This window comes from Sprattus sprattus, assembly GCF_963457725.1.
Source record: "Sprattus sprattus genome assembly, chromosome: 8".
Lineage (NCBI taxonomy): Eukaryota > Metazoa > Chordata > Actinopteri > Clupeiformes > Clupeidae > Sprattus > Sprattus sprattus.
The window spans coordinates 26,390,390-26,417,889 of record NC_137927.1 but is presented as its reverse complement, the minus strand read 5'-3'; the positions used below and the strand labels follow the sequence as shown (position 1 = coordinate 26,417,889).

General features: G+C 48.6%; 1 protein-coding gene across 1 annotated transcript in view; it reads right to left on the bottom strand.

The window, feature by feature from the left end:
* cemip (cell migration inducing hyaluronidase 1) overlaps window positions 1-20,242 on the bottom strand; it is a 39,446-nt gene extending 19,204 nt beyond the window's left edge. The window contains exons 1-11 of the mRNA XM_080844151.1: window positions 20,151-20,242; window positions 17,345-17,482; window positions 16,708-16,846; window positions 16,368-16,604; window positions 15,842-16,021; window positions 13,820-13,890; window positions 13,350-13,445; window positions 12,084-12,205; window positions 11,427-11,574; window positions 8,876-9,067; window positions 185-354 (exon numbers count right to left, since the gene is read on the bottom strand). Coding sequence (XP_080700277.1) covers window positions 185-354; window positions 8,876-9,067; window positions 11,427-11,574; window positions 12,084-12,205; window positions 13,350-13,445; window positions 13,820-13,890; window positions 15,842-16,021; window positions 16,368-16,604; window positions 16,708-16,846; window positions 17,345-17,482; window positions 20,151-20,208 — 1,551 coding nt within the window. The 5' untranslated portion in view covers window positions 20,209-20,242. The remainder of the gene's footprint in view (window positions 1-184; window positions 355-8,875; window positions 9,068-11,426; window positions 11,575-12,083; window positions 12,206-13,349; window positions 13,446-13,819; window positions 13,891-15,841; window positions 16,022-16,367; window positions 16,605-16,707; window positions 16,847-17,344; window positions 17,483-20,150) is intronic.
* Between the last annotated feature and the right edge of the window lie 7,258 nt (window positions 20,243-27,500).

The following is a 27,500-nucleotide window of genomic DNA, read 5'->3' as shown; positions in this document are numbered from 1 at the left end:
CATCGCTGGTTAAGAACCGGGCCAATAGAATGAGTGAATGCATTTCTGGGTCGGCCTATCAAGAGTGTCCACTTCATTAAGAGTGACGGGTTGGGACGCCGTCGGGGATTAGAGAGAACGCCTGCGGGGGCCGCGGCTCTGCCGTCATCATGCTGACAGGAGGAGGGTGTGGTGCGGTCCGTACCTTGAGGTGTCCGCCGAAGGTGTCGAAGTCGAAGAACTTGCAAGCCTCGGTGCCGTAGCAGGCGGGCTCCATCTCGCCCCGGATCAGAATGTTCCGGGTCAGCAGGCCCACCTCCGCCCGCATGTCCACCCCGTCCACCTCCTCGCCCATGTGCACGAAGGATGGCTTGCCTGCAGAGTTAAAATAATAATAATAATAATAATAATAATAATGGATTTTATTTATATAGTACACTTCACATACAAAGATGTCTCAAGGTGCTTAACAGGGTCACAATAGCAATTGAAACAGTGCATTCTAAAAACAATACAGAAAAGAAATAAAAACAGAAACCACAGACTTTAGGTGAAGGCAGATATAAATAGATGGGTTTTGAGGTGTGATTGAGTTGACTGACACCGGTACACACAGACACCCATACACACAGAGACACAGACACACAGAGACACAGACACACAGAGACACAGACACACAGACACACAGAGACACAGACACCCATACACACAGAGACACAGACACACACACACAAAGAGATACACACACACACACACACACACACACACACACACAACCATCATTCTCTATCCTCTGCTTGAGCGGTGCTGTCAGTCAGAGGGCACGTCAGGCCAGCGGGGGAGCACCCATTAGCGGCATTTTCCGGCAGCACCAGCTGCTGTGGTAATGTTCCATTCCGCCAACTCTAGCACTCACACTCACACTCACACTTCCACTCACACTCACACTCTCACTCACACTCACACTCTCACTCTCACTCTCACTCTCACTCTCACTCTCACTCTCACTCTCACTCTCACTCTCACTCTCACTCTCACTCTCACTCTCACTCTCACTCTCACTCACACTCTCACTCTCACTCTCACTCTCACTCTCACTCTCACTCTCACTCTCACTCTCACTCTCACTCTCACTCTCACTCACACTCACACTCACACTCACACTCACACTCACACTCACACTCACACTCACACTCACACTCACACTCACACTCACACTCACACTTCCATCGGCTCTAGAGATCTCCGGGAGGCAGCAGGGCCCGAGGAACATTTCTCAAGGACAATTGAGAACTTCGAATGAGAAACAGAGAGAGAGAGAATTTAAGAAAAGGGAGAGTAGGAGTAGGGGGAAAGAAAGATAAAAACATAGAGACTGGGGCAGAGTCAGGGTCAGGGTCAGGGGAAAGAGGCTGACATAGGGAGGGGAGGAAAGAAGAGAGAGAGAGAGATAGAGAGATAGAGACAGAAAGATAGAGATAGAGACAGAGAGACAGAGAGCGAGAAAGAAAGAAAGAGAGAGAGAGAGAGCGAGAGAGAGAGAGAGAGAAAGGAAGAAAGAGAGAGAGAGAGAGAGAGAGAGAGAGAAAGAAAGAAAGAAAGAGAGAGAGAGAGAGAGAGAGAGAGAGAGAGAAGGAAAGAGCGAGGTGCTTGAGTGGAGTGGTGTGTGTGACCCAGATAGAGGGAGTGAAGATGGTAATGTTAGTGTGCAGATGAGTAATGGAGGGATGGATCTTTCCCCATGCCAGGAGAAAAGCACTCTGGGCTGAAACACACAGGCCTGGGCAGCACATGCTCTAGAGAGGGAGAGAGAGATAGAAAGAAAGAGAGAGAGAGAGAGAGAGAGAGAGAGAGAGAGAGAGAGAGAGAGGGGGCAACACGTGCTCTAATTTGCTTCCCTAATAGTTGAATGGGGCCCTTTATGACTTTATGTATTTGCGCGTTTATTTTTTCTACATGACGACAGCTACCACTCATCCCTGGAAAAGCAGGCCAAAAGCAACAGTGGTTGGGAGCGACACGGCAGCGTGGGGTTGGGACACGGACACGGACACGGACACAGACACGGACACGGACACGGACACGGACACGGACACGGACACGGACACGGACACGGACACATGTCACATGTCAGAGACACGGACACAGGTCAGAGACACGGACACAGACACAGACACGGACACGGACACGGACACGGACACGGACACGGACACGGACACGGACACGGACACGGACACGGACAAGGACACGGACACGGACACAGACACAGACACAGACACGGACACGGACACGGACACGGACACGGACACGGACACATGTCACAGGTCAGAGACATGGACACGGGCACAGACACATGTCAGAGACACGGACACAGACACAGGTCAGAGACACAGGTCAGAGACACTGGCTCCACACCGCCTCATTACTGGCAGCCTGAGCACAAAGAGAGAAACAGGTGGAGACAGAGGTTAGAGAGACAGACAGGCAGACAGACAGACAGGGGGAGAGGGAAAGGAGATCGAGAAAGGGTAAAAGAGAGAGTGAAGGAGAGAGAGGGGGGGAGGAAGAGAGGGAGGAACTAAAAGAAAGAGAAAGAGAGGGGGAAAGAGAGAAGAGGGAGTAAAAAATAGAGCAAGGGAGAGTGACGGAGAGCAGGACAGAGGGAAGAAGAGGGAGGGAGAAAGAGAGGGACAGATAGAAGGAAAGAGAAAAAAAGCAAGGGAGGTGGGCAAATGGTGCTGCTGGGCTTCGGTGTGGAGAAAGCATTTTGCATCGACTTCATCGTTTCAATTATTGTAATAGGCAGCATTAAATCTGATTTGGGATCTGCAGCTGTCTAATTGTCCCCCACTGCTTCTCTGGCAGCGCTGAGGCGAGGTGGCCCAAGTCTGCTTTCAATCAGAGTGCTCTCGCTGAGCCACATCAAATGAGTTGATCTGTTGCTGGCGAAGAAACAGAGGAGAGGGAGAAAAAAAAAGAACCGCAGCGACGGCTAAAATAGGCTCTGCTTTTCCCCCCTTTCAGGTGGAGGCGGCGGAGGACAAGAGGGCGGACGGTGATGGCAAACGACAGCCTGAGTGGCTACTGTGTGTCGGCACGGTTACAGCTGGCACGTGGTGGGCGCAAGGCAGAAAACACTCTTAAAATGATCACATCTGCACAATAGACTCCCAGACTTCCAAAGTCCGGCCAGAGGGCCAAATGGAGTCTCATCAGAGGAACTCTCTCTCATTTTTCTCACAACAAAATACCTCCGTTGTGTATATTCATTTCTTCAGCCTTATTTATTCAGTTGTTATTATTTACAGTTGTACATATCCATTTGGTCTACATCTTACATTCAGTTTGATTGATACTTGCAACATTTGATTTAAGCTTACCATTTATGTAGTAATAAACTGTTAATTTATTAACCATCTATTTAAGTCCTTGTGTGCCATGCCAATGTGCCACTAGCGTATATACTGCTTGGTAATCAGATTAATCCTATTTTCTGCAGTATTGATCACTCTAATGCAGTCTTCTGTCCCATTAAGTTCAGACACACTTCTGCCTTCCAGCCTGCTTTTTTTCTGTCCATTTAGTAACACTTTTGGCTGTCTTGTGTAGGGGCTTTGTGATCTTCTGCTAGCACACACAAACACACATACACACACACACACACACACACACACACACACACACACACACACACACACATACAGTTCATGCACACATATCACAAGGTTATCACAACTCTGGCATGTACATAGTTTTACACGCATACACATTTTACACGCAAACAAAAAACCCTTTCTCCAATTTAGGCACATCCACTCCCACAAACTTGATAGTATACTCTCTTGATATTTGATGTACAAAAGTATGCACACAAACACTCTCTCTTTCTCTGTCTGTCATTATTAAAAAACAAACACATACACACAAGCACACATGCACACATGCACATACACACTCACACATACAAACAAAGCAACCCTGTTTTTTAAAAGACTGACTGAGTGTCGCTGGAGCGCTTTGTTTACTTTCTATCAATTTACAGCAAACCACTGTCATTAAGGAGAACCATTTTGAGACACAAAGTGCAAATGTCCTCATGGAACAAGCTAGACCCCACTCACACACACACACACACACACACACACACACACACTCACACACACACGCACACACTCACACACACACACACAAACACACACACACACACACACACACACACACACACACACACACACACGCACACACACACACACACACACACACACTTTCACAGCTGACCCCACTCAAATCTCATTTTCAGGCATCCTTGAGTGCTCCGGGTGCACTGGCACTCAGGAGAGGGCAGATCAGGTGCCCACATCAGCGAGGCACTGGAGGAACACTGATGTGGGCATCTGCCCTCGGGCCCCTGGGTAAGGCAGAGGGTGGGGAGGGTGGGGAGGGTGGTGCTGAGGGGGCTGGACTGGGGGAGGGTGGGGAGGGTGGGGAGGGCTTCAGTGTCTGTTAGAGGGGGGACGGTGTGCCACATCACTGCATGTCACCGGCCAGCACGGCTGACATTCACACAGACGAACACACACTTGCATCCCTACACCCATGGATACACACACAAACTCACACACACACACACGCGCGCGCGTGCACACACACACAAGCACGCACACGTACTGCAATGCATGCAAAAACATATATACATTGCAGATAAGTGTGCAAAGATGTCAAACATCTCTCCTTCTCATATGCATACAAATTACATACCTACCCACATTCTCTCTCTCTCTCTCTCTCTTTCTCTCTTTCTCTCTCTTTCTTTCTCTCTCTCTCTCTTTCTCTGCCAATGCTGTGACAGCCCACTCTCTGGCGCCCGGTGCATCCCTCTGTGATTGCCTGACTCCGGGGAGAGATGTGGCTGCATCTAACTGCATCACTAACTGACAGCTCATACACAGGTATGTCTGGTCTATCTGTGAGCCAGCGAGGCACACAACCCTCCAACCAGACAGACACAAAAAAAAACAAGACCTGCTCAAAGGTTAAAGACAGGATAACTAATGGTATCCATGATAAGTGAATACGTGTTTTCCCTCGAATGAAGAAACTAGTGCCCTCTCTCACCCTTGTCTGGTAATCAGCGCCCAAACAGGTGGGCCTCCCCATCTGTCTTCAAGATGGCAGGAGGGAGGGAGGGGGTGGAGGGATCAGATTCTCATATCAGTACCTTGCATCTCAACACTACAGCCAGAGCCAAGCATGAATGCCAAAGACATGTTGTTTTTGACATTCCGAGCCGCAGGGCATCATTTGTGTGCAACATGATAATCCCCTTTACTCCAATGGAATGATTTTTATTTATTTTTTTCTTGTGCCAGCCGCGCCGACAAATTGCTGCCAGCAGTTAACAAGACTCTGTAACCTTTGTGTGGAGTCGACTCCCTGTGAAACTGGTGGACGGGATCCCCATCTCCATAGAGTTATTATCCGCCACCGCATCTCACCGTGCACACTGCAACCATGCTAATGGCTACCGCTGCTAGAGAGGAATCAAGTATTATTGTTCTGTGCTCCTTGGTTCAAGGTCACCGCGATGCTGGCATCTAATTGGCTGGGCTGGGCTTCGGGGGTCGTCTCTGCATGTGCCCTGACCTGCGGGGTCTGCATGAATGCTGAGGAGCCTGCGGTGTGTTTTCGGGGCATGCGCGGGCTATAAATGAGCCTGTGCCGTTTCATAGGATACATGCATTATCAGAGGGTCTGGTATCCCAGGGGAGACAGAGGCCTGTTTTTTACATTTTCTTAGAGAGATGTGGTGAATGATTTTGCTTGTCTTGAATGAATGCGTGCAGCCATGATGACCAATCACCACAGGCATTCACTGACTACCTCTCATCGGCCAAGAGCAATGAGTGCTCCTAATTGGAGAGTGCTGTAGGACAGACAGTACTGGAGGGGTTCCTTTAGAAGCAAACTGTTTACAGGGACAGATTCATGTGATGAGTCTGGGCTTTCTGCTCCCAGAATAGACTGAACTCTAGCCGAACGGGGAGATGTCACAAAAAATCACGGGGCAACAAAATGGAAACAAAACAAAACATCACCGCAAAAGTTCAGAACAAATGTCAAACAGGGATAACTGTCACTGTCGTTGTGAGAGGACGACAACAAGCCAGGTCATTTAAAAAAAAAAAAAAAGGTTTTTTAGGTACATCCATCCCAGTTCCAAACAGCCTCCTGAGTTTCCTTCCAGGAGGAGCGGTCATATGCAAGCAGGGGGACTTGGAGTGTCAGGGCAAATTCCATTAACAGGGGAACATGAAGTATTTTCCACTGCTCTCTGTGACAGGCCCTTGGAGTGATGTTGTATTTCCTTTGGCAAGAGTGCATTCCAAACACTTAAAGCACTCAAAGGTATCATCGCTGCTACAGCCCCCTAATCAAATAAGCCATTAATGATCCCCTAAGTTTCTGCACATCTTCACAATGAAGGCAGGACTCAGGCAAGTCTACATCATTTGCTTTTGATAAACAAGGACACAGTGCTTTGCTTTCTTGTCTGATGTTTCAGAGAGATGTTCTTCAAAAGTGAATAAAATACATCTGATAACATTGGGATTGGGGTGAGGGGGGCTTGGCGGTGACAGTAGTCTGTCAGTTCACCAAAAGAAAGTCACCGCAGGTTTCTTCTATTTGATGCACGTTTGATGCATCTCTCTTGATCAGTCACCTTTTCTCTCCACTACTCACAAGTGCTTTGAAATAAACACAAAGGCTTTTTTTTTAATTATCAATAAGCAGAGTCATTCTGACAGCCTAAGCCATTCAAAAATAAATAAATAAAAGGCCATTTAACAAGCAAACTCCAGAAAGAAGTGTCTGTCCAGGAGACAAGGGGGAGACTTTCTTTCTGAGGCACCAGAAAACAAAGAGAAATTTTCCGGCTGGGTTGGATGATGGATATGATGGCGTGTCTGTTAAAGAGAGCAGCATAACAACAGGAGCCCAAGCCACCTAACAACCATTCTTCCACTCTCCCAGAGGAAATAATACGCTAACTTAGAGACAAAGACAAAATGGAGCAAGAATGTGAGGGGGAACAGGGAGCATTGCATGATGGAACAGCCCATTTCAAATAACACCCAGACACAGACAGCAGAATCAGTCTTGCTCTCTGAGCTGACATCTACCTGAACGAAAGGCTTTGCAGGTGCCAAAATATGCTAATGCTAAAAAAAAAAAAACATCGAAACGCAACAAAACAAAACAAACAAGGGGCGATGAAAAGCAGACTGCAGAAAGAACACTGCGTCTTTCATGGGGTCTTATGGGCCTGCTGCAGTCTGCCTTGTGTGTGATGCGTGCGAGGGGTGAAAGTGGAAACATACCAGCGAAGATTTGCGTGTTTAATCTGCGCACAGGTAAACTGAGTAGCGTGTTTTTTGCAGCTTGTGTGCCTGCAGGGAGGTGTGTGGGGGGGCGGGGGGGGGGGGAGCAATTATGTGCATCGTTTCAGAACGGGCTCTGTCAAAACCAGAGATCTCTCCCAAGTGACAGCCGACACGTGTTTGTTTTCAGTGATTATTTAACCTTTTGAAAATGGAAGGAATGCTAATCCTCTTTCAAAAACAATCGCAGAACTGAGCCTCTCCCTGCAGCGAGGGCCAGCTTACCCTGCAAAGCCCTCTCCAGCAGATAAAACACCCGCATGGCACACTGTTGCAGCTGTGTGTGTGTGTGTGTGTGTGTGTGTGTGTGTGTGTGTGTGTGTGTGTGTTCATTTCTCCCTTTATCATCGTCTGCTCCAATAGGCTTTGAACAAAGAAAACATTCCCTGTGAAAAACCCGGTCCCGATCTCGATCTATCTATTACACAGTGCGGCAGTATGACTCAACAGAGTTAAGCCACCCCGTTCACCAAATGCCACCCTCATTGCTCATCCTTTGTCTATATTTTTTTTTATATTTTATTTTTTTGTGGCCATATGTTTTATGTTCTCCGTGGCGCTACTGTTGTTGTTCCTGCTTCAGTAGATCAGCCCTATCAGGTCTGGGGTTCTGTCCTTAGATTCAAACTATACATCAGCTCACTCAGCGACCCCGAGAAAGGTCAGAGCCGGGGAAAAACACATTTTTAAAGTGTAAGTGAGTAGACAGGGTTTTTTTCCCCCCACACAGCATCTTAAGTGTAAAAACAATTTACTGTAATGGAGTGATGCAGCAGTTTCGTGGAAAACTTTCCTGGACAACTCAATTCTGGCACTGTTGAAACCAACTCAGGGGTCATCCAGTTGAATTGTACTCTCTTCACTTAATAGGGAGGGGGGGGGACACAGATGGACGTGGCAAGAAAGTGAAGTGACTGCAAACAGAAAGTGAGAAACTTTGCACAACTCTTTGGGCCACTTCCTTTCCAAGAGGTCACAAATCACCCTGTGTTCCACTTCTCAGCACGACACCCAAGCTGCTCTTAAAAAACTTTGCAAAACCGCACTCTCACAAGACTGAATTGTTTCCTCAGTTATTTGTGGTTTCAGCCAAACACGGTGGAATTCCAAACACTAGGGCCCGAGTCAAATATTCGTAATTTCCAGACTCAGTCGGTTCTAGCTCATCATCCCAGCTCTGTCCCGGCGTGAACTGCAGAGAACCGCACAGCCAGTCCAGGCCTGACCCTGGAACATGAGAGCTGCCAGCGTCCCAGACATGCTTATGCAAGCGAACTCCAGTCCCGGATTGAAAGCGCAGCGAAAAACAAAACATGCTTTGCAGCACAAATACACATCCCTTTTACTCAGCTTTCCAAACAGCTGTGCACGGCATGGACACACAGTGCCTTCCTGCCCCCAGGCCTTGCTTCAGCATACAGGCAGTGTCTGGGGGACAGCGTGACTGAGTGACTGACCTTGCACTTTGACCTGGTTGAGGGCGCAGGCTGGGCAGGGCAGCAGGTCGAACTCCTCCGCCTGCAGCATGGAGTAGTCGGTGCTGGCCACCACCACGCGGTCACCGGCCTTCCAGCCACGGGCCACGTCAGCCAGCTCCAGGATGCTGGAGTTGGACAGCATGTCCACGGTGATGGACGCTTGTGGGCGAACTGTGGGGGAACAAGAAATGTAATGTGATGACACATGGAAAAAAAGACAAAAAAAACACAAACTCAGAGAAACCTGCTTTAAATGTCATTTCTTGGAATAATCATTCTGAGGAAAATTAGCTGTGAATCAGCAGTTACTAGGCAACTGCCTGACTGGTGCTTTCAGAACATAGCCAAAGTGTGAGGTTGGTCACAGCTGGGCTTTATTCCTCAAATGGCTTCCAAGCTACCATAATCCCTAGTCATTTGGTGATGGAGCTCTAATTCACAACAATAAGCATATACAGTACGTCATTCAAATAACTCATGTCAACAGGAAAAAGAATGGGTGATGTAGCAACACAGTGAGGAGGTTGTGCTGTGATTTGAGTCTCCCGGGGCTTGCAAGGCCTTAGATAAGGTAGGTAAACAACCCATGATCACTGGATGACTAGCTGTAGCCAATGTTCATAAGGTTCCAGTGGGTCAAACGCTATCACAAGGAGCTAGATACACTAACGTCATGGATCTGATTCTAAGCACAAGCACAAGTCTCTTTGGATAGATACATTTATAACACAAATTCGTGAAAACCTTCAACAAGGCTTTGAATGCAATAAACTGTGTTGTAGCTGTTCGTCTAGTGGTTTGTGTCAGTGGATAAAGGCAGTAAAGTGACTGGTGGCTTTTCTTGGGCCTCGAGTCCAGCTGGCGGAGAGAAGGCAAACACAGTCGAGGACGAGGGGAAATACGGGAATCACCCAGACGAGCGGAAGAGAAGAGAGGGAATGCCGTGGGTGGCCAGTGGAAACTCACATACAGTAGATGATGAGATTAGCAGAGGCCTGTGTGTGTGTGACATGTGATCAGATTAGTAGGGGCATGTGCAGCTAAAGGCTTATGTGGACGAAAACGCTTCTGTTGAGTTTTCTTGTAGAACACCATCAATAATGGTCAGAGCACTGGTCGTATATTTCTAAACAGTAAAGCAATAAGCACTGAGTTTTATTATTGGAGTGTGTGAATGTGACACAGAGAGCGAGAGAGAGAGAGAGAGAGAGCGAGATAGAGAGAGAGAGAGAGAGAGAGAGAGAGAGAGAGAGAGAGAGAGAAAGAAGGGTGATGGAAGTGGTAATCGAGAAAGTAGTTGCTCTGCTCCCACTCATTGGCTGGAGGGAAACCTCACGCCCAGAACTAACCGAAACCACTTAACATAGCGACCCACTGAATCTCCTCACTAAGAACCATCGTAAATACTCGGCTCTTTAAGGGCTTCCGAGACATTCCTTTGGTGTTTTGGGTGCTTAACCGGCGTTTGGTCATCTACTCAAAACATGACCCGCCTGAGACCTATCGAGAACCCCACACAAGCTCTAATCATCCTTCAGCTAGTCCAAGCCACAGGCATGACGGCGCCTTCTTCCACGGCTCCGTCACATGAGGCAGAGGAATACTGCTTCGCTTGCGAGTTAGGAAAACGGCGGTCGCTTCGATTTCTGGTGTACAAATGGAGTGCACGGCTTGATGGTAAATCAGTGGGGAATCAAACTGTGGCCTAGCGGGAGTGGTATTGGCATTAGTCTCCTGCTCCTCCGCACCGGCACGGTGCGATAGTGAGAGCATGAGGAGCGCCTCTGCCAGTGGGAGGTCACCGCAGTGGCTTCGATCGCGTGCGCCTGAGTAGATTTGCAACACGACTGGGGAGGGGTGGGGTGGGGGAGGATGCTCATCCTGCACTTGAGGTAAACAAATGTGTTGAACGCTTGTACCTGGCTTCCCTTAGCATTGTTGGCTGTGATTTTATCACATCCTCTTGGTTAATTAAAGCTCCTGAAGGGTCAGGAAGTCATGTTTCCATACCCCTGCAGCAGAACGGCGTGATTGAGCCGGGTTATGATTCCCCACTGATTCCTCTCATTCCCGGGGCACACACGTTGACGTGTTCGCACGGAACAAACATGTTGGCACCCCCTCTGGGCTAACACCTTACCCCTTTGCCCTCCCTGCTGATGGTGGAGCCTGAACTCCTCGCTACCTCCATACACATGCCAAGTTTCCCAGACCGCAGATCTGTGTCTTCACCTCGGGGTGGGGTGTGGGGGGGGGGGGGGGGGGGCTTGTTATGCAGGGAGACATGCGATCCACGTGACAAGAGGAGCCTGGCAAGCCCAGGCAGGGGGAGAGCAAACTACCTCGCCAAGTTTCCAAACCTCAGAATTTACTCCCCTCCCCCCCATCGCCCTTAGCCAGTGCAAATCTCTCTGATTACAGCCCTACACGTGAAGGGGCGCAGACAGACGGAGCGTGGCGGTGCTTCCCTGCTCGCGCCTCACGGCACCGCAAAGGAACCACAGAGGCCCGGCCCGCATTCCACACATACCCAGCTTCCCGCACAGAAAGCGCACTCTGTAGTTATGGCAGAGGCCGTCTGGCTGGTCCTTGTTGAGGCAGACGAAGCCGTAGTTCTTGTCATTCTTGGAGAAGATCTCGCCTGTCATGTTAGCAGGAATGCCGTCGTGGGTCTCAGCCTGTATCAGAGGGAGAGCAAAGGCATTAGGCCAAATGGCAACAACAACCAGAGTCAATATGTCGGGTTGACAGCAATGTTTGATAATGGTTCACTCATTACGATTGCTTGAGTCTTGTGGACGTGAGGCTTCGCTCGGTTATCGGCGCGAACAATATTTGGGTCACAGGCGTGGCAACACAAAGATCTGGGTCATCTTTTTTTTTTTTTTAAATATACTGCTTTGTTTCAACATGCTTGTGATAGAGCTACATACTTTTGTTGTTTTCCTTACGTCTCTACAAGACTTTGTGTTTGTTTTTTAGTTTTTTTTGTTAGTTTGTGCACTTTGTGTGTGTGTGTGTTTCTGTGTGTGTATGTGTATGTGTGTGTGTGTGTGTGTGTGTGTGTGTATGTGTATCTGTGTGTGTGTGTGTGTGTGTGCGTGTGTGTGTGTGCGTGTGTGCTTGTGTGTGTGTGCGTGTGTGCTTGTGTGTGTGTGTGTGTGTGTGTGTGTGTGTGTGTGTGTACCTCCATGTCCAGTGGGTTGGGGCACAGTCGTTCAGGGAAAGCCTTATGGAGATCAGAGAGTTTCTCCCAGTCTCCAGAGCCCCTTTCATCATCACGGTCGAACCAGTCAGTCCACTCCGCCTCTGCAGGGTACACGCCATATAAGAGGACATAGACACACAAACAACCAAAGAAAACTACACAATAACATACACGCACACATACATGCACACACACACACACACACACGCACACGCACACGCAAACGCACACGCACACACACACACACACACACACATACACACATACACACACACACACACACACACACACGCACACACACGCACACACACATACACATAAATACATATGCACATGCACATATACACATATACACATACACACACACACACACACACACACACACCTACATACAGGCGCGCACACACACACAAACCACCCACTGAGTCCAGTAAGCCCCAACTCTCTCCCCTGTCAGAGATGGGTCCATGTAGATATTAAACTCATTTACATCCAGAATTCTACTGCGTTCCCATTCTGCTTGTCAGAAAGTATTTGCAGGCAAGTAATTGAAGAGCTTTCTCCCCACATTATTGTCTGCCTGATGAGCTAGAGCCAACAGGGGAATACTCTCTGCCTTGTTGAGCTGCATTCAAATCAAATGCATTAAAACAGCAATGAACGAGAGAGGAGGAAGAAGGAGAGAGAGAGGGAGGGAGGGAGCGAGAGAGAGAGAGAAAGAGAGAAAAAAGCCTTGAATCCAGGGTACCTCCTCACCTCCTCTTTGATGACTCTAATAATCTCCAGCTGAGTTCGCCTCATTTTAGAAACACTTGATTATGATTACGCGTTACACAAACTACAAAAACAGGAGCAAGCTCCTTACTGAGAGCCATCACGGGCCAGGAACGCTGAGATTAGACACGAGATGATGCCAATATAGACTCTTGAAAAATGAAATGACTACAGGTAGACAAGACAAACACTCCGTCTCTCCTCTGTCACCTGCCATGCATCTTCCAGTAGCAAGAAGAGCTTCTTTTTTCTAGAAAGGCATTATGTATTATTCACTAGATCAGTTCGAATTGTGTGCTGCTGTATTTCTCTTGCCGATGGCATAATGTATGCCTTTTCGATGAGCCATTCAACAGTGCACAAACAAGAGAAAGGCCTGGGGCTCTTCCCCGCTGTCAAGAGTGACTACTTGAGGACACTGAGCAGCTCCCAGCTGAGAGCCTGAGGCTGAGGCGGTCGCTGCTGGCTTACCTTGCACCCACTGGCTGCTGGTGGTCACGGCAAAGTGCTCCCCGTAACCCGTCTGGAAGATGCGCGAGCTCTTGGCCTCTGAGGACGCCTTGGTGCCTGTGGCAGAGCACACACACACACACAGACACACACAGACACACACACACACAGACACACACACACACACACACACAGACACACACAGACACACACAGACAGACACACACACAGACACACACACAGACACACACACACACACAGACACACACACACACACACACACAGACACACACACACACACACACACACACACACACACACACACACACACACACACACACACACACACACACACACACACACACACACACAGGGGTGTGATTAGAGCAGTGGACCTGCCTCAGCATATTTGGACTGATCTCTCAGTCCCGTGGAGGATGTGTCATATTTGCCTTCTGACACTGTGCAAACAGAAGCGATTAGAGCCTCACCTTGATAGATGGCACGATCCTCCAGCGCTGAGGAGGAATCTCCTTTCACTGTGATAAAACTCCAGGGATGGCTGTGAGCATGAGAGAAGAGAGAGAGGAAAAAGAGGGAGAGGGGGGGGGGGGGATGAAGAGAGGGGACGAAGGGAAGAGGTGGGGGTTTGACAGAGAGAGCATAGGGGACAGACAGAGTGAGACACAGAGAGAGAGAAGAGAGAGAGAGGAGAAAGAGGGAGAGGGGGGGATGAAGAGAGGGGAAGAGGTGGGGGTTTGACAGAGAGAGCATAGGGGACAGACAGAGTGAGACACAGAGAGAGAGAAGAGAGAGAGAGGAGAAAGAGGGAGAGGGGGGGATGAAGAGAGGGGACGAAGGGAAGAGGTGGGGGTTTGACAGAGAGAGCACAGGAGACAGACAGAGTGAGAGACAGAGATGGCTCCATTAAACAAACATTCTGACACTCAGCTCTGCAAATGATGTTGACTCAACGTTTGATTGGCGGCCGGAGCACTCAAGGCAGCCTGGGTAATTACGTTAAGGAGACTATAGCACCAGCCCCTTATCGAGGAGGCCCTCCTGTAAAGAAGACAGCCTGACAGCGCCATCAGGTCACCCTGGCATTCAGATCTGCTCTAACTGTCAGCCGGCAGAATCAGTCGGACCAGGCGGGATAAACCCGCTGACACCCAGAGACTGACACGATATGATTGCGATACAGACTTAAGCAGGCAGCAACATGCAAAAGAGCCCCGGCTCCCCCCAGATATGTCTTAAAGTATTATGGTGCGTGCATGCAAATAAGCCCTGTTACAAAATGCACTGACATTTATCTCCCTCTCATTTGTTTCAGGATTAGTGGATAATAAAAGGTTTTCCCAAAGCACCACGAGTAATCTTCAGACTTTAAGTAAGATTGGGTAAGACTGTCAACACGGCAGGCGACATGAGACACCATTTCACCACCAAGGTCCACCTGCGTGTGGCGAAGCCATGTGGAAATATTTTAATGGGAGTGTTTGTCAACTTCTTCCTTCACAGCAAGGACAAACACACTAGCCACAATTCCCCATTGGCCTAGCTGTTCCACAGAAGCCATTGAGGACTTTTCTTTAGAAGCCAGCCAACCACTGTGGTGCTGCCGCTGCCTGAGGTCCACGGAGGGGAGCGCCTTAGATAATTAAGATATACAGTATGCATGTGCAGGGGCGCAGATAGCACTGGGGACGGGGGGGGGGGACATGTCCCCCCCAGATTCATAGTGACCCTGATCCATCCCCCCCACTCTCCCTACGTAAGGCGACAATCATCAGTTAATAACTCTGCACAGCTGATTAGGTGATGTTAGCGTCCCCCCCCAGTTTAAAAATCCCATCTGCACCGCTGTGCATGTGCTCTGGAACAAGGGATTGGTAACTTAACCAGTGGAATTCTTAAAGTCATTTCAGTGCATTCCTTTGAAAAGGCACAATCTGGGGCGTGCATGAATTTAGCCCAAATTCAAAATGTTTCCAGAATGATGTCATGAGGGCGTGCGGTAGGTAAGCATGCTTTGGGTTAGCTGCCGTTTCCCTTGCTTTATTGAGGCTAATGCTAAGTCTCCCTGGCTTTATTGATACCAATGCTAAGTCTCCCTGGCTTTATTGATGCTAATGCTAAATCCACACAATATTTACAATCCAGTCATTTTTTGAGTGGCTATTACTGAGGGGGCGACATGAAAAGACTCAGGCGAACAGAGCAGGATTTGGCCTGCCGAACGCAAATCGATACTCTGTGAGTAAAATCTGCCTTGAGAGAGGGGGGAAGGAGGAAGGAGGAGAGGGCCATCTTTCGGCAGGGGATAAATCAAGCTCAGAAAAACTCAAAGTTATTTTGCACCGCCGTCCTAAGCCAGCTCTGGATAGTTTCTTGGGGGGATCATCTGCTTGATCTATCAGGGTTGTTTTCCCTTCATGCTTGACTAGAGGAGGGGGAGGGTGGGGAGGGGGGGGCAGGAGCAAAGCGAGAGAGAGCAAGACAACGCGTACCGGAATCCCAGTCGAGTGAGCTCCCGACTCCCTAGTCTGCTGAGCGCCTTCTTGGCCGTGTCCTCCAGGTTGTTGGAGCCCTCGTCGTTGACGACCATGGCGAGGATCATGCCGTCCTCCACGGCGGCCACGTGCTGAGCCAGGCGGCGGCTCTCGTCTTTGCTCCGGTACGTGTCAAACCTGCCGAGGCACCCCAGACAAATAAATCATCAACGGCTGTCAAAACAAAGTCGAAACTTAAGACGATCACATCAAAAGATGGCAATGACTCATGCAATGAGAGCAAACAAATCTTGTAATCTCATACAAAGAAATGTAAACATGCGTACAATCAAGATTAACGACGTGCAGGTTATCCAGTTTCAAAGCACATACAACTTTCTCAAGAATGGGGATTACAATGTTCTTTTACCTCATCTTCTATCTGTGTTTTTCCGACACAGACAACCTTTCACCAGATGCAAGACTGGACACCTCTCGATATGAGACTCAGATAAACAAGGTCTCAGCCTCTGATTGTACCCACCTGTCATTGTGAAGCACATGGCCAGTGTTTGGGTCGATGACGTGGACGATGATCCCTCTGTTTCCCCAGCCCTTCTCAAAGTGGTAGCTGTTCTCATTGGCCTCGCCAGGGTGCAACGTCTTGTTCAGAAACGTCCACGACAGCTTCTTAGCGCCGTGGATCTCCAACGTGCCCCCTGTGCCAACGCCCACGTACTTTCGCCCAAAGTAGCTGTGCCCGATGTCAGTGTCGTCGGACCTGTTCAACGTCAGAGAGAGAGGCCAGCGTTATGACTTGATGAATTATGAATGGCTACTGCTCACCATCTGGCATGCCTAATTAAAGTCAGTGTTTGTTTTACCTCCCGAAGAGGGATATGGTAAGGCTGCCTTTATATGGGCAGTCTGGGCTGCCGATGTGAAGCTCTCCCTTGTTCCCAATGAGAATGTGTTTGGCCCGCAGGACGATGGGTCGATTGGTGTCGGCAATTACAAGCTTTCCTGCAGAAAGAGAATGCTCCCATGACACAGCAGTCTCAAGGTTCTGTTTTTCATGCAAGCCGCGTCTCAGACTCTTCCTTTTATGGGGCTGCTCTTTTTTACGAGAGTGTACGCTGTGCTTCACGGCGGGGAAATCCTCCTGACACGAGTTAGATGAGCCTGAGGTGATCTCGGATGAGTGATCGCCACTTTGATTTAAGGGAGCGTTTCGTGGCCCTACCACGTGGTGGGCAAGACAAAGCTGAGTGCTAATACGAGGAGATAAATCCTTCTGACAGTTTAACAGTAAAGAGAAGAGCAAGAGATGCTGCATACCCCCATTCAGGATCTCTATGGCAGTTTAACAGTAAAGAGAAGAGCAAGAGATGCTGCATACCCCCATTCAGGATCTCTATGGCAGTTTAACAGTAAAGAGAAGAGCAAAAGAGGCTTCATACCCCCATTGAGGATCTCTATGGCAGTGTAACAGTAAAGAGAAGAGCAAAAGAGGCTACATACCCCCATTGAGGATCTCTATGGAATGGACGGTGCAGGAGCTGGTGAGGAGGACTTTGCGGCCGTAACCGATGGTGACGCGGTGGGCCTCGCTATGGCCGGGGGTCCACGGCTGCAGGCCCGGCTCTTTGGAAGTACACACTGGAAGAGGAAATCTCAACATTAATGTGCTTAACCACAGCCCAGCTTCTGCCAGGCCACAGCTTTAAGACAGGCTCCGGTAGATGAAGGAAAACATCTCTCCCAAGCAGGCTCGAAGACATTCATGAGTGCACAGTCCTTTCTTTTTCACGGTTTGTTAGCTAGTTTAGCTGGGAGTCTGAGTGATGGTGCCAAGGAGTTCACACATGTGTGTGCCAGACTGCCAGTTCACACAGCACCCAGGGACATGTGCTGCTGCGAATCAAGACAATCTGGTTTATTTTTTCTCAGCGTGATAATTAACTTCATTTATTTTAGTGAGTCTGCAGCTGAGTTTCCATCCAACTTTTGACTGCAAATTGTGACATTCGAAAAGAGAATCCTGGGATACGCTCATAAGTGCACCAAATCTTTTAAGTCGAAAAAATAAATAAATTCCCAAGAGGGGGGTGGATTCATTCATCCTGATTCGCGGAGTATAGTGACTAAAGTTGATGGAAATGGGTTTATTCGCATTTGTTGAGAATTTATTATGTGTCGCGGTTAGAGTTGCCCTGGCAACACCTCAACCTCAGAACCCACAGCTGTTTACAACTCTTCCCTTGATTAAGAAAGTGTCCATTTTGAATTCCCAACACAGAGGATGGAAATGTGCACACACTGGCATTCCTTTTAGCCGAATTTTCATAAATGCGCTTAGAATATGCAAATTAATTGGATGGAAACCCAGCTTATGACTTCCCTTTTACATCCATCAACTTGTCAACCTTTACACACACACACACACACACAAACACACACACACACACACACACACACACACACACACACACACACACACACACACACACACACACACACACACACACACACACACACATACACAAGTGCCAAGTGCACTTCGAGTCAGCGGTTAATATTCCCACGAAAAAACAACAGCAAGCATTGCACTGGACGTACACTGAACCTTTGTATCTATTCTGTATTGTTAAGTTGTATTACACTGTAGTAGACTGAACTCTGAGACAGGTAACCCAAGAGTACAACGGCTCTTTCTATCTATTCCCCATGCTGCAGCCGCAAAACAATAGAGACAAACACGTGTCGTAAACAAACAACAAGCACTGTCACACAAACAGTCAACAGACTGATTACAGTTACAACTCTACAGTACAGTTTATTTTCATGCTCATTTTGTAAATCTTCAAAACCTCCATGTTTGGACTGACTTCTTAGAGAGAGATTCCAGCAGAAAGCTGTAAACAGTGAAACTTTCGAAACGTTTTATTGTCTGAACAAAACAATACAGTTGGGCTGATATCTTTACATTCCCCAGGGGGGGGCATTTCAGAATGCAAAATAAAGAAAACACCAGCACCATACAATGCCTAAACTGATTTTGATTCTGTGAGCACAGGCATTCCTACATGCACACCATTGTGCAATTCTATTAAAGCCATGCCATCATTGTGCAACCCTATTAAAACAATGGCATCATTTGTTTTGGTGCTTTGCAGCGTTGGCAGCTACAGAAAGAGCAGAAGCTAAGGGGAGCAACACAAAAATCACACCACACCACCACAACACCTTGTGAGCCGATATTGAGGTTCAGAGGCGGTATTGAGGTTCAGAGGCCCCGACGCCGAGGCTTCTGGGACACAGCGGGGCCCCAGTCATGTTTACAATTAGAGAAAAGCAACAAAATGTTCTGAGTGACTTCTGTTTCTCATTACAATAAAAAAAAAGGGTGACAGAAAGCAAAGACAAAAGCGAAATAGAGGACTATATTTATACGAGCCATAAAGAGGAGGCAGTCCGCCGCAGCTAAGTGTGGAGTCTGTGCTTTGAGGTCAGCTCCTCCATGGGGGGGGGGGGGACGAAAATGGAGTTGGACGAGAGGAGGCCAGTGGCGCTGGAGGAGAGCCAAGGCTGCTGCTCGCTCGGCTAAAGTCAACAGGGAGCCTCTGACTGCTTTTCCCATACGTGGCAGCACAACACGGCAGCGCAGCAACACAGCAGAGCCGCTGCGCTGCGAAGTGACACGTAACCACCAGCAGACACACGAGCGGAGGCCGAGGCAGAGGCTGATTCACAGCACTTAATCAGAAGCACTCTTTACATCGCTGCACAACAAACCATCTATTAGGCGGCTGAAGTGCCTTCATGTCGAGTGCTGCGTGCGCCTCTGTTTTGCCGGCTCCCTAAATGGAGGCAAGAGATTTTCTAAGGACATTTGAGGACAAACAGAATAGAACACTCAGAGCTGCATTACTCATCAGATTTGTTAGGGCCTTCACTCTCCAGAAAAATGTCCGTTGGTAGATGTCTTACACATTCCATACGAACGGCAGAATATTACACCAGGACCTTGTGGAACCCTGTCACTCTCTGACAAACACAACGACTGACTCCTGCATCAGAGGCACTTGTGAGGCCAGATGTGTGTCCATAAGCAGTAGGTAGCCAGGTGTCTTCCCATTCTAAAGAGCTCAGGGCCAGAGTAGGAAACAGTCTAAGTGCCAAATGAACCCAAATGCAGTGACACATGCACACACACACACATTGCCAGCGCTTTCCTTTAGTCACAGGCAGGCAGCCACTAGATCATATTAGCACTGATATAATTAGCAATGTCCTGCCCTCCCCAACCCCCCTCCCCGTGTCTTACCAGCCTGGATGATGGGCAGGGTGGCAAGCAGGAGTGCGACACAGCTCTTCATCTTCATCTGAAGGTCTGGTCAGAACCGGCAGCTTCTCAAGGCACCTGAAATGAAATAAAGCATTTGCGTTTGAGCAAGGAGTGAAGCCAGGGTACTTTTAGGCAGTTTTTGCTACCGATAAAAAAGACTGCCGTAGTAAAAACATTCAGAAAAATGTTCTCTCTCTCTGCCTCTCTCTCTCTCTCTCTCTCTCAGGGGAAAGGCAGAAATATAAAAATATCAGGAGGCTACTATGCCTGTATCTGTGTTAACCTTTAAGGCCTCCCAGAAAAAAGGAAAAGGAAAATAAAAACAGTCGGCTAATAAAACCAGCCTTGTTTTCAGTAACTACTGGCTTGATTCACTTTCTTGACATCTTGGCATTTGAAAGCAACCAGTGCAAGTGTGTGTATATCTGTGAAACTGTGTGAAACAGGATCCCTGGAGGTACACCACATCCAAGCGTTCCCAGGGGGCTGTGTGCTCGCACTAACACGATTAAAGCCCCCCTCCTAGGCCTGCTCTTATCCGTCTTACCCAGGTGGCAATTACGGAACAGGTGTGAAATGTTCTGCATGACTCTTCTCCCTACCACAGCCTGCCTCACGTACCAAAGCCGAACCACCGACTCATGAATTATGCATTTATTTACACCGTGAAACAGCTCATAATGGGGCAGCATGTCATCCGGTGCAAGAACTATTTGTGCATGGCTGTTTAAACCAAAGGCCCATAGGTAGTGAATCATATTTCTCTTTTGTGGAAAAACAGAAACAGAAAGAAAAAAAAACAGAGAAGAAAGCACAGACAGCTGGTGGGACAGGGAATGTGTTTTATTCTTATGGAGATTTCACGCTGTGCATACGTGACTGAGTTCTCCCTGGTCCTGCACCAAGGGCCAGCTGTTTCTTCAGGGGGAATACACTCCCTTCTTCTAAGGGGAGAGATATCTTCTGTAGACCCCCCCTCTGATCCCACAAGGAGCTTCTCTCTATCTCTCTCTCTTTCTCTGTTTCTCTCTTTTTCTCTCTCACCCAGTTGGACCTTACACTACAGGGTATTCAGTGCAGTCCTACAAAGACAAAGAGAGACATTATTAGAGACATTCACACACACAGTACCTCTGTGCGTTCACACGGCTCAGGAAATGACGGCCTGGTGAATCACACTGCTGCTGAATAGGAAGAACGCTTGATGTGGGGCACTGTGTGTGTCTGCCCAGACCGGACCGGGAGCTGGGGGGTTTTGATATGTGACCCACAAGGGAATTGCTCCGTGATGTTTTGATGTGCGGTGCCAATATGGCCCTAATGCAAAGCGTGTGCAAGAAGACTCGTGGGGCCAATGAGACTCAACCTTGTCCTCCATCGAGATAAATTAATAAATGAATAGATAGATAGATAAATACATAAACCAACCTGTCCCGCCTCACCTTGCCTATGCCCCCCTGTCCATATTGGCAATATGGGTTTGTCATTACTGTTTGCCACATCTGGTAAATTGAACATATATTCTGCCAAACGATGATGATGATGATGATGGTGATGATGATAGTCTCTCTACCAGCACACCAAAGGGCTGCTGCTGATAGCAGAATGCATCTTACACTGAAGGGGCCGAAGCAGCATCTGAAAGGTGCTGTTCAAAGGTGCCCCACTGTTTTATGCGCACATCAAAGCTGAGCAGCAGTTGGGGTCTGACTGAAGGCCAATGTATTATTAAAAAGAGAAATTTGTTCTTTGGCTGTTTTCGCAGTTATAACTCTTGCCTGTGTTCTTCCGTCCACGCCCCCCAGTCAGCATGTGGCGCACTCACATGTCTCGCCCAGACACAGAGATGTTTGCTCAGTCACGCAGGGAGGGCCCAGTCACAGCGCTCTTATTATAGACGGAGCGCGGCGAGCTCACTGCCCGTCTGAGAACTGCCCAGTCAGAGCGCTCAGCGGAATCCTGAGCCCTTGCCGATAGAAGAGCCGTCCAAAAGCATTACATCATCCTTCCTGTGGGGGGCCTGGGGGGGGGGGGGTAAAGGCGGTGAGATAAAAGCGTCTGGCCCCATGGCCTCAGCATGGACGTATCCCAGGAGCTGAGTGCCGGACGGAGAGCTCTAACCGTCTGCCCAAATACCCCACTTCTACCCCGCCTCCCTCCTTCATGCCAGGCCTCTCCCTATCGCCACGGAAGACCGCAGTGTCAGGGGTGAATCGAACAAGAGGTTTCTCACGTGAAACGCTTTCCCATGAGACCACATGAGTCATCCAAACAAGCAAGGGTGCCAGAGCTGGAGCAGCGGAGCATTTATTTTGCTTTTTTTGTGTTATTCCATTTAAAGCTTTCACATAAACCCACTGCAAAAATCAGTGTCGCGCACATATTTCAACACAGTCGATTTTTACAGGAGCTCTCCAGTGCGTTCCGAGCTACCAGTTATGAGAAACTTTACAAGCTCAGCAGGCCAGTGAAAGCTCCGTAACGCTGTGTGAAAACACTCCCGCCTCTGGAGGAACATTAAACAGAATCGAATGTCTGAACGAGAGTTCCACTCTTGTTTCCTCTCTGCGATGACACACTGCACGATGATCTGACCTCAGCTTGACGACGGTAACTGGAGCCGCCAGCTTTCCAAGGACAGCCTCCTATATAGATGTGGCCTTTAATCTAAAAATGAGCACAGGCCTAACTGCGCTGTGTAATTATCAGCGCCTGTAAAAAGCATGAATTAGGAAAATAGACCGCAGTTGAACTACATCGCAGGTCCAATCACGGAAGCGGACGAGCATGTGAACGGCTCCCCTTGAGAGGTAAACAGACGAAAAAGGAGCAACATGCAAAATACACGCCCGGGTTTCAGAAGCACATTTTCTGCTGACGTTTCACACGCCAAATATAAGCCTGTAACCACTTCCATATGGCCTGCAATAACACTGAGCGCTGAGGACAGACCTCCACTCTGCCTGCTCTCCGTTTAAAGTCAAGTGACATGTTTTCTGAGGGGGCCTTCGAAAAGATGTCCACTTGAGCAACTGTCCACCGTTAATATTTTTTTTTTTTTTTATAGTTCCTGATGGGGTCTGGTGTGGGAGATTGTTTGGCTCGATAGCCCGACTCGGATTACTTGCAGAGGGGAATGAGAACCACTCAGACGGCCCTGGTGTTGAAACAGCTATTTTTAAGGCTCCCCCAGACTGTCTAATCCTGCTTTAGCATCCGCCGGCCTGCTGACGGAGGACAACATCTCCTTTGCTAACCTAGCACATCACCCCGCTGGACACAGGCTCACACCTGTGGCAGAGCAGTAAGTGCATTTAAAACACATGCTGAATGGGTCCAAAAAATAGACAAAATCCGCATGCACTTCAGTTATTCGATGCACTTGCAGGAACGAAAGGCACCGCTGAAATGAACCGTGCCTATCGAGATATAAAGATGAAACACTTAATGGAGTAATCACTGTCTGCTCTGCAATTCATGTAATTGCCAGCTCAATACTCATTTTCAGCCAAATGTGTGTGTGTGTGTGTGTGTGTGTGTATGTCTGTCTGTGTGTGTGTCTGTCTCTGTGTGTGTGTGTGTGTGTGTGTGTGTATGTGTGTGTGTGTGTGTGTGTGTCTGTCTGTGTGTGTGTCTGTCTCTGTGTGTGCGTGTGTGTGTGTGTGTGTGTGTGTGTCTCTGTGTGTGTGTGTGTGTCTGTGTGTCTGTGTGTGTGTCTGTCTCTGTGTGTGTGTGAGTGAGTGTGAGTGGGGGGTCAGGCCTTAAATGTGGGCTCTTACACAGGCACTGGGAGATGGCAGCCGATAGAGTGTTTCAGATGGCAGGCCCCAGGAGAACCTGTAAGCCCTGAGGTCTGAACAATGGCCCACGGAGAAACCCTACGCTTAGCACCGCACCCTCACCCTCGCCCAGACACTCTCTCACTCGATGGGGAACCACCTTTGTGCGACACCTTTGTGCGACACCTTTGTCTGCGGCGTGACATTGTGCTCAACAGGTAGTCTGCCGCCGGTCTTTTGTGCGAGAGCTTGTCGCCCGAACAAAGGAGCTCGACTTCCATGGATGAGCGAGGCATATTTATTTATTTTCTGATTTTTTTTTTTCATTTCCATCGCTCACTGCCTTTTCTGCAAAGCTGAGATAAAGTAGATTAACAAAAATTGAGCCGGAAAGCTTCTCATAGAAGTGTCTGGAAGACAAGGCCTTGGATTAAAGGGAGAGGCTCAAGCCGAACGTCTGGGTGGGTCTCAAGCCAGACACAAAGGCCCCTACCCTTAAAATGAACTCCCTGGTGCCGGGGGCAGACCATGCTGCTTTGCACATCAGGAGACACCCAAAATATGTCTCAACTGATAGAACATCTCCAGAGAAGTAAAAAACAAAGAAGGAATAAGCCTCAGACTCATGACTCTCAGGGCAGACGAGTGCAGCCGGCCAGTGGATGTATTTATTGGTGCAAACACCAACAGCTGTCAGTTCCCATCAGGTGCTGTCATCAGTGGTGTAGTCCAGGGTCTACACAGCTCTACGGAGTATACCCACTTATTTTTCAGTCAGCATTGCGTATACCCAAAACAGGGCGTTAATCCTGTGCTGTTTGGGCTGCTTTAAAAAATGCCAACTTAAGAGTATACCCGCTTCTCCAGGGACCACTACACCACCACTGGCTGTCATGTGTCAGCGATGCAGATAAGAGATGAGGGCAGGTCCATCGGAGGTTGGCAAGCACGCTGAGCTCCCTTGACCCATTAAGCTGCACCTCAAGAAGGGGGGGAACCCTCCTCTGTGAGTGCTGGAGAAAGCCCAGATTCTTTTCCAGCACATTAACCCCCCCCCCAAACACACACACACACACACACACACATACTTTACATACTGTACTCTTGGCGTGCCAGGTAGTCATCCACCTGATACTGCAGGTACTTTGAGCAAAGCCCTCACTCTGCACGCACATGTTCACGTCGCCTGAGGGGAAAACAAGCTGGGGGCGACGCCTGACATGTCAATCGCCCCGCCGCATCAACACAAAGGGCCTGCACGCATGCATGCATGCTCAAACACACACAAACACACACACACACACTCTCTCTCCCCTCTCAAACACACACAAACACACACACACACTCTTTCTCTCTCTCTCACACACACACACACACACACACACACACACACACACACACACACACACACACAAGCACACACACACTCTCTGTCTCTCTTTTACACACACACACACAAACACACACACACACACACACACACGGAATCCCACATCACAGTCAGTCATCCAACTGACACACCTCCCCACATCCACTCAAACTCGTGTGGACAGGTGGAGGCACTAAGCCCAACAGCAGGGGCTCACACCTGTCAACCACACCAAAGGAAAGATTCATTCCTCCCTCTGCTGACTATGGACTGAGAGCTTTCCCCGCCGCTTTTGCCGATAAGACGCGGCTGCAAGAGGCCATCCATTTACGTCCGAGGGAAGGGTACGCTTTCATGAAACACCTCCCTCCTTTAATCCCCCATCGTGATGAAACTCACAAGGAAGAGGGCAAACTAAAAGGATGGAACATGGCCTCATTATGCAACGGGAGAGCTGACAACCATGAGGGCCTGCAGCAAAACAAGAACACAAAGAAGCAAAGACAGAGAACACAAGTGAGAGAGAGTGCAGTAGTCACACTCATAATGTGCGATTATCATCTGCAGTCACACACACACACACACACACTCACACACACACACTCACACACACTCACACACACACACAAGTGAGAGAGAATAAATGTTACATTTAAAGGGGGAGGGGGGTTAGACGGCGATACAGCATAAAATGCAGAAAATGATGAAACTCACTCATCCAGGCCATGAGAGAGAGAGAGTCGGGATATGGCAGTTTTCTTTTGAGGTGTACTATAGTGCTGTCACAAAAGGGAGAAAAGAATCTGGCCTGAGAACTGAAATACGAGGCAAAAATGACAGGGTGACTAACAGTGGTCCAACAATTGTTGGTGATCATTTGACAGATGTCAGTAAAGCCTTTCGTTGGGGCAGCCGTGGCCTACTGGTTAGGGTTTTGGGTTGATAACCGGAGGGTGGCCGGTTCAATCCCTGACCAGTAGGAAAAATGTGGGCGGGGGAAGTGGTAGAGCACTGCTTTCCCATGCCCACATCCACGGCTGAGGTGCCCTTGAGCAAGGCACCTAACCCCGATCACTGCTCCCCGGGTGCTGCCAATGGCAGCCCACTGCTCCGGTTTAGTGTGAAACATCACTTCACTGGATGGGTTAAATGCAGAGGTGGATTTCAGAGTGTGTGTGTCTACACCACCTCTGCCATAGAGAGGACTTTCTTTCACTTGACGGCAGACTGCAAGCAAACTTTCAGGCAGCTCCTGTTTGCCTGGGACTAGTTCCCCACCCTCTCATTTCCCTGAAATCTCTCAATTTAACATCAATTTCATGCCGCGCTCTCTCTGACAATCAGATGAAAGAGAAAATGCTTTAATTACTTTTTCAATTAAAACAACCATCTCTCCAGGTTGCTTGGCAAGAATGGCAACGGCGCGCTGTTTGGTTCCCATGTGTGGGGGCTGCACAACTGCACAGATCATTATCACAGAGCTTTAGAGAGCAGGACTCAGATGGAGCCGGGCCAGAATCTAAAGAGGGCTGGAGATGTAGCGCTGGATATTAATCAGGCCTGAGTCGGACCGCAGTCTGAACCATATCAGATTCCTCCTTGCACAAAACAATCTATTATTCTTCTCTAGGAGGTTCTTGTCAAATAATAATTAGGAAGCAAAGATTGTGAAAACACATAAAAAAACACGCAAGCCTTTTACTATCTCAGACATGCAAGAGAAGAAATATGTTTTCTAAACCACATAAATCTGAGAGGAGAAAAAAGGAATCCTTGCAGTGAAGTGCTTGACCTGAACGTTCTCTTTATTAAGCCCATTCACCATCCTGACACTGCCCCATGCAGTGGCTTCTGGTTGGCTTGCATGAGGGCGCAGCTTCGCTCTGGCTGGACTCCCCCTGGTCTCCAAGATTAATATTCCAACTGGCACCCTGGAGTTGGAGTACTCGTGGGAAAACCGGAAAAAAAAAAAGAAGGTTCAACTCACATTTCCTCATCAGTGAGTAAGATTTCAATGATTGGTTTGGACCGCAGTGAAATATTACGAGCCAGAATGTGTGCTGACAGGTGAGCGATGAAAGGGGGTTCCCTGGAGACATGCTGGGTCATTAAGTGGCTGCTTTACTCCAGAGCACAGCAGGGATGAGAGGCTAAGGACGCTGATCACACAGAGAGAGCGCA